Raw genomic sequence first — 8,778 nt, forward strand, 5'->3', positions numbered from 1 at the left:
ACGATTGGAATGATTGTGGGAGGGCAAACCTGTGGGGGGGGGGGGTGAAAGTAAATTATCTGGGTCACCACCACTCCAGTTAATTTAGAGTAACACTATTTGCGTTTTATAAAGCTTTCGAAACTACTTCCAACCAAAATTCGTGGGATCAAGTATTCTTGCGTCGAGTGAAAACCCAATGTTGTGTATAACAGACAGATGTTTATTAGCCAGTGTTTATTTTTAAATCGAATTTGATTTAATAAATTTTAATAAATTTATCGATGCAAAAGTTCCTTATGCAATTTATTTTTCTAGACTCAATAATAAGCCCATTCCGTGCTACAAACTTTCTTTACTTTCTTAGCTGTAACCGACTTCCTTTTTTTTGACACTTTATGATGTTCTATGGATCTATGTAAAATAATTGACAGACTAAGTTAAACTAGAAAGATAATATATCAAACTAGTATAGAATACTATTTCAGATGAATATAATATTTATCTCTGTACGATACTGGTCACCAGGCGTCTGACAGGCCGCTCTTAATATGCTTGTGATACTACATGAGCAATGGCAACAGTCAATTGATGCAAAGTAGTACAAACAACAAAACAAAATTTGACATTCTAATAATAGTGGGTATAATGGAGCTTGAACCTATACTATATTTATGGACGTAAAAACAATGTATAGAAGGGCTTACTTTAATGACGATAAGTATGTGATCGAGCATTTTCTCAACAGTACACAATAAATTAATTACAGGGGGACAAGAATTTAAACTCGTTAGCGACTATCTCTCATTCAAATTCTCCCGTCTCCCGTCTCAGGATGAATTATGACCTCTGTAAGCTAATACGAAGTTGATAGTCTAGTTCGCTTGAGATTTCCTATCAGTGGTTTCATTATACCAAACAGGAGATTAAGGCCAATGTATATACTCAAAAAAGTGAAAAAGCTAACTAATATTAAAATAGATATAACATCGATTAGTAAGTACTCAAATGACGTTAATGAATTAGCTCCAGAATGTAGATGATGGCTGCCGTATTTGATCACATGTTCGATCATAAGACCTATATGGCTATCTAAATCCTCATAGACCATTTCCGAGAAATTTTAAGGGACACCCGACCACGCCCACTTACAGTCTTGTCGGAGACATTTATCCACTCCCCTGGGTCTTCAACATCATACCCCGGTCGGACAAGTCCTGGCGCCAACCTTGCGTTACATTTTATAAAATCAGGCCGGCCGAAACAATTTTCACAAATTTATAACTTTTGCTGAGTGAGTAATCTAACAAAGAAGTACAGTGGGCCTATATAATATCAGCCTAAGTGTACCGTATATCTGCAGGTAGACATGTTCGGACACCGTTTAGGCTTAAACCATAAATGTTGATGTTATCAAAATAATGAGCGTATTTGCTTATTACCTAACAAGTCATTTTGTGGAATCCAATTCATCAACTTTGTGTTATTTCCCAGTCTCATTGGTGGAAATTTGCTGTTGTATTTCCACACCACACTATAAGGAAGCCGGGAAAATGCTGCAGCTAATGTTTCCAGGAGGTCACCTGATGACATATTGACAAGAGAGCCCATTGAGATCAGGACTACACCATGTCGTGCTGATTGCACGAATGATAGTAGTTGCTACGAAAAAAAAAGAAAAACAAAAACAAAAAACAATACAAGAGTGAACAACTACAGTACAGTATTGATAAGTAGTTCGTGTGCAACGATTACAATAATAGGAATTAGAAAATACAGGTTTATAACTTAGCTAAGTTAGGGTAGCTAGCCTGGTTTATTTTAACGTGCTGCTTGTCCAATGTGTTTTATCTCTCTTTTCATACTTCATTCAGTTCAATGAAAGGCAATTTTACAGGGGTGCAGAGTCTACCGCGAGTTTCGGGGATCTCCGGGGAATCCCACACACTTCCGAATGCATACAAAAGCCTCTGGGATCACACAGGGACAGCAAAATCAATTTTGTTAAGAAAGCTCATTTAAACCTAACTAGCCGGAAGTGTGGATTCTACCAAACTTCACACCCTGCACAAATGAATCAGGGAAAAATTGTTATTAACAAACTTTAACATTAGCTGCAACACATAAACGAATACCTATACGTGATCATTATGATGATAATAATAATCTATATCATTTACGTATAGCCTATTAATGTATATTATATACGTATATCCTATTAATGGTTATGAACGATAATAGTGACATTAAAATTACTTATTATGTACATATCGGTATTGATTACATTATGTTAATCAGTGTAAAAATAGTACTGTATTTTAATGGTGTTTTTACAGGCTACCGTCTAATTTAAGCAAAGTAGTAATTGTAATATTCATGAAGTAATTAAACAGAGTGGGTTCAAATCCTGCAATTTAAACAACTTAAAAAAAACAGCTTGTTTTCCTGTAGGCGCACTTCACAATTACTTCATAATTGACACACTAACGTGGAAAAGGGCGTCGACGATGTCCATCCTGAACAGTAGATTACTTGTCTGTCAATAATTATGCCATATATATATATATATATATATATATATCTAAAATTTGATTCGACGGTGTAGAAAGCATTCCTCTGGTACATAGCATATCTATGGTAACTGGACGTGGAAACTCGATAGCTGGATGGCAATTAACTCCAAACCAGATATCCACACTTGAAAACAAGTTTTCTTGACTACTTTTGAGGACATCCTTAATATCATTGTCTTTTGTTTCTATAGCTAGTAACGGATTGTGAAGGAATATATCCATCGCTAGAGGAACTGCTTGTGCCATGAGAAAATTAAGTAATCTTTGAAAGAAATTCATTTCGTCGGTTAAATGAGAAAATCCTTCAGGAACATAAGCAGGATTGCTAGGTACACGTATTTTGGAGATTAAAGCAGGGAGTACAGGCGGAACATCCAGAGTAGCATACGATGTCAATATGCGCTTAGATAGTAGGTGATGACATGGCATTAGACTATCCCCTATTAGAAAATCAAACTTTTCTTTCCGTATTTTACTAATTAAAGCATCATCGTTGAGCAAAATATCGCAAGCAACGACCATGGCTTCTAGAACGTGTTTGAATCGCTTTGCCTCCCCTCGTTTTTGCTCATTCGATAGTAAAGTCTTGAGAGAATTATATAGTGATGTTGTTTCTCCATTCATTGATTTGTCCAAGAAGTCGTTATTGGCACGATCGACTTCCTCTGCTGTAAAATTAACAGGCATTGTTATGTAAGAAAACACCTTGCCTTTATCTTCTTTAATTCTACGATCATAAAATGTATCTGGAATCAAAAACCAAACTTCATGTCCATGCTGAACGAGTGAATTCCCCAAGAAGTTGGAAACTCGAACATGACTTCCCATCGGTAGATTCCCAACATAAATAAGAATCTTCGATGAATCTACAGCGAAGCTTAATGCCAAAACACAAAGCAAGGAAGCATACATTTGAAAGACCAGTTTTGGCTCTAGTGTTAATTAAGTAAATGGTGTAATCTATATTTAACACCTACCATGTAGGCCTAACTACCCGGTCATTATCTGCGATTGCATATGTGCTGGTATCTTAATGGTACAATGATTGTGGGAAGGCTTAGTGTTAAGTACTGAATATATTGTTCCGATTTTAACAAGCAGTTGATAGTGCAACCCCACTCAGACTTAATAATATTTGTTTGTGTTGAGTGTTATAAAACCTATTATTTTTTTTTTTAGGAATTGTATCAATAGGAGTTGTTTTAGAGACCTAATCCATTAGCTCTACATAAAATGTTTACTGATACTGTACATGCATTTGCAATTTTAGGGTATTATAAATGCAAGTTTATAATAAATGACCAATTATTTTATAGGTCTACGTTAATTACCATTTCATTACAATTATTTATTTAGTACGAATGCAGTAATGCATATAATAAAATAGATGATAGTCCTACTAACACAAGATTTGTTTCAACGGGTCACACGTCATGATTAAGCCATAGTGCTTATGCTACTACCGGCTTATATACCGGTCAGATGTATGATAAATAGCCAAAATACTAAGGTAAGTCATGTATATTACGTTATAGCTGAATAGTGATATTGTTATTAGTTGTTTGTTAATTAAGAGAATCATTTCCCCTTAGCAATGTAATGGGCTTCTTTAATTTTGGGTTGATAATTATTGTGTGCCGAATCAAGAATATAGTGAAACAATCTAAATTAGATATGTTTTGCATGTAGGCCTAACCGAGTTTTATAGGTGTTGAAAATGTGTGAAGACTTGATTTGCATATGCGCCCTCTACGGGACAACCCAATGAAACAGCGAGTTAAATAATTCAAGTAGGAGGCTACTAAAGGAAAATCTGCCCAAGAACGAAAAATAAAACCTGCTTTTATTCACTATTTAAAATCTCAAACCTAGAGCCTCAAGCGTATGTATGTTTTCAGGTCACCTGAACATTATAAGAAATGTTATTTTATTTTTTTACGTATCTCCGGTTGGCGGTGATGGTGTAACCCCATACTTCAGTTTGGGTATAGTTTGGTGTTTATTGGTTTGGTTTTTTTTTTTTGTTTTTTTTTTTCCCCGGCTTTTTTCTTTGTTTTCTTGACTTCAATATTGTCAAGCGCATAGAGACCTCGTTTATTTGCGCTATATAAATCCATCTATTATTATTATTATTATTATTATTATTATTATTATTATTATTATTATTATTATTATTATTATTATTATTATTATTATCTCCACGATACGATAGCCAACTCCTAAGGGTACACGAATTCACCCGTGAAAATTGGACAACAATTCTGGATATGCCACTTGAAATATGGTATTGCTTTTTTCTTTTCTTTTTTTGTAAACAGAATTTATTCCTTGTCGCCTGCTGTTGTATTATAGGCTCTATACATTTTTCTTTTTTTATCCAGTGCCACCTTTATAGTTCCTCTTAACGTCCAGTTAAACAACCGATGGAGCCCGATATTTTATATCCCCATTTAAAAAAAAAGAGCAATTTAGTGGGGCCTGGACCCCCTTGAATCCGCCACTGGGCTCTTTCACAAATGGAGGGTCTATACCACCTCAGTCCCACCATGGTTGGGGATAAGGTAAGAAAATGTGTGATTATGGCATCTCTAGATGACCGAAAATTGCACTCTCAGACTTATAATTTCAATATAACTTTCTTATAATCTCCATTAAAAAAATTGGACAATTTAGGCCACCACATTGAATCCGCCACTAATTTCCGAACAAAGCCAAAGTCGAGATTGTTTCCACTATATCAATAAATTATTTATCATGAGGGGTACGTGTTCTTGATATGAATATTTCCCGACAAAACCTTCAATTTTCCCTCGATGGATGAAAATTACTCTTCTATAGTATCCCAGAAATGATACTCCAAGTTACTGTGGCTGGTCCAGGAAGTCAAAATAGAGGAGACCTAGGGAGGGTCTTGCACAAATGGTGTGTCCATCCACCTCAGCCCCACAACGGTAGTGGCTGCGGTAAGAAGAAAACTGTTCAATATAACACTTGATATATGCCTATAATTTTGTTTCACAAATGACTAATTCCTAATGTTTAAGCGAAAGATTTGATTTATTGAATACAATTTTTACAACCTATAACACATTAACTACAGTGTACTATAATTTCTGTAGTTAACCTTCACAGAACTTTATTTTATTAAATGGTCTAAATTAATATCTTATTGTTTTCGTTAAATTAGATGAATTTCTATTACGCTAGTTTGAAGGTTTACTGTAAGCCAATCAGTTGTCTTCGTGGTTAGCATAATTAATTGAGAACTAGAGCGTCGCTCCAGAAAGAGTGCCTACCTCTTGCATAAATACGGAATTCGCACAAGGTGGGCGATTCCATTGTTTTTTCTTCATGCGAGGATAAGTTTCAAGAAAACTTTACAGACGCACGTATATACAGATGTCAATCAACATCTGGTTTCTCAATTTGAAAAGGGAACTTGTAATGTTCGTTGGAAAATGAAAAAAAAATCTATATTGTACAATAATAATAGGTCGTTTTATATGGTGCAAATAATAATAATAATATTATTATTATTAGGCCTATTATTATTATTATTATCATCATTTTAATAATAATAATAATAATTATTATTATCATTATCATTATAATAATAATAGTAATAATAATAATTATTATTATCTTCAATGACATTATTATCTTGCAATGACATTGCAGCGTTTGTAATTTTTGTTACTGGTGCTGGGAACAGTCACAAAAGAGGGGCCAGGCTTCCCAGTTGAAAAGGGGGACCGATAGCCTATGCCCCTCCATCCGCTTCCGCCGCCGTTGCTCATACTACCAGCTGTGTATGCCAGCTAGCGCCGCTTCACATAATCATCGAGCCCTCTAACTTAACCTACGCGCCCCATCTATTTTGTTTTTTATTTATTTATTTATTTATTTAAAACATCTGGCAGGATAACATATACAGGCGAGATCTTACCGCTATTTTTCAATATGGTCCTGCAAACACACAGTACAATAACAACAACAAAAAGTAACCAGCACAGTTCAATAAAATACCGTAGGCCTACACAATAGTAAAACCTTTGGTGGAAATCTATCCCCTGCCGGACACCAACCCGGTACTTCTGAGTCAAGGTTTCTGGCCAGGAATTACGGCTCATAGTTAAGCTTAACTACAACTTAACTACAATATGGTAAAAACTATCCCCCGCCGGACACCAACCCGGTATTTCTGAGTCAAGGTTTCGGGGCCGGGATTACAAGGTAGGACAAATACTGTACATTTACTTAAATAGATAAAAATGGTAGAAACTATCCCCCGCCGGACACCATCTTGGTATTTCTGAGTCAAGGTTTCGGGGATGGGATCACAAATTTTATCTTAACTACAAATCTAACTAAACAATGGTAAAAAATATCCCCCGCCGGACACCATCCCGGTACTTCTGAGTCCAAATTTCGGGGCCGGGATTAAATGTTAAAAATGTAGCCCAAGAAAATATAAAAGGAAATGAATTGTGATAATCAGAAAAAGTGTTTCTTATAAATAATGTTGAATAAATTAAGAGATTGACATTCTTAAATTCTATTTGGGATTTTGTTCCAAACTTTTGCTCCAGAGATTTTTAAAGAGCCATTCATTACAGAGCAATTTGGATTTGGGGTGATAACATTAAGCGAGTGAGCGTATCTCGTAGAATATCCATGTCGGTCAACAACCACATGATTTACGTTTGCCCCACGCCCATTTAAATACTCCCAGATACGCCAATGATTAGATACCATATTTTAAAAAAAAATAACGTTTTGTGTAGGTATAATGGCGGAATAAAATGGCGGAATTTATAGTATATGTTCCTTCTGTCAAGGTGCTCGCCACACAAATTGAAATAAAATTAGTGTAATAAATCCTCCTAGATTTGAGAGCAATTTAGCCATTAACGGTCATATACCACTATGTCTGATAAGCTTGTGAAAATATTTAACACGTAATTTCGTCTCCCGATAGTTTTGATTTTAGAAATTAAAAAGAGTTTCAAGGTTATACATCATACACTCAGCTGCACTCTAATTGTTTTGCTCTGCTCCACTGGGATACTTTGAAATTGTTCACTTACTCTCTTCCTTCCCTTCTGTCAAATTGTTTCCTTTCAGCATTTAACCGAAGCGATTATTTCCATGTGTTTTATCAGCACTTTCATATAATTATTGAGAAAAAAAAACAAAAAAAAACAATAAAACTTTGGCAGCATCATAATGACATCAAGGCTTCGCCACATGTTATCTAGCATCGATCGCTCATTCGCTCTGATGGATACTGTAGTAATTTTCAGATGTTGCAATTACAATCAACTGACAGAGTCTCGGTGTTTGATAACATGGCGGCAACAGTAGATCTATCGTGATTACTGTTACTGTCGTGATTACTGGTAATTGACAAACGCTTATCATTGGTTTCTGTACAATTAACAATATAAACTATAAAATTGATTCCGGTCAATCTTAGTTATGTGTAATTATGGTTAAAAAGGGTGTCATGTATGAGGGGTTCTGCTGTATTATTAATTATTATTAACGTTATCTTTATCATCTTTATCGTTTATCGCTTTCATTCATTATTTCATTAATTGTTAGAATGAAGGCCACGGATATTCCAAACAGAGAACTTAATCACTATACTGACATATCCATTCACAAATGAACACAAGAATCTCTACATAAACTAAATCTCATTATGAGGCTACTGAGTTTAGTTGTTTTGTTGGTGAGAAGAAAATCATGTTACTGTGACAGGAATTTAACCCAAGACCCTGAGATGGAAGGCAAGTATCTGAACCGCCAAGCTATAATTCAACTTCACTCCCTTATCATTATTATCATGCTCATAGGCCTACTATCCCCACCACCATCATCATCATCATTCATCATTATCTTATATTATTATTATTATTATTATTATTATTATTATTATTATTATTATTATTATTATTATTATTATTATTATTATTAATAGTAGTAATATTATATCACTCTTCTTCATCAAGTGACAACGAGATGCACGCTTCGGTTGTTAATAATAATAATAATAATAATAATAATAATAATAATAATAATATATATGTATATATATTATATATGTGTGTGTGTACTATCTACATAAGCTCTAAAATATAATATATATATTATATTTTATTTTAAAGCTTTATATATATATATAGGCCTTATAAGCTATATATATATATATATATATATATAT

At 34.4% G+C, this 8,778-nt stretch overlaps 1 protein-coding gene across 1 annotated transcript; it reads right to left on the bottom strand.

The window, feature by feature from the left end:
• Positions 1-1,392: 1,392 nt before the first annotated feature.
• Positions 1,393-3,487, bottom strand: LOC117109239 (2-hydroxyacylsphingosine 1-beta-galactosyltransferase-like). Its single transcript, XM_033251499.1, has 2 exons — positions 2,556-3,487; positions 1,393-1,641 (listed from the first exon to the last, which is right to left on the bottom strand). Exons 1-2 carry the CDS (start codon positions 3,462-3,464, stop codon positions 1,393-1,395), a joined length of 1,158 nt encoding a protein of 385 aa, XP_033107390.1. The 5' UTR covers positions 3,465-3,487.
• Positions 3,488-8,778: the final 5,291 nt, after the last annotated feature.

Source organism: Anneissia japonica, unplaced genomic scaffold (genome assembly GCF_011630105.1).
Source record: "Anneissia japonica isolate Jap-2015-1 unplaced genomic scaffold, ASM1163010v1 scaffold10466_len380309_cov135, whole genome shotgun sequence".
In the NCBI taxonomy this organism is placed as follows: Eukaryota; Metazoa; Echinodermata; class Crinoidea; order Comatulida; family Comatulidae; genus Anneissia; species Anneissia japonica.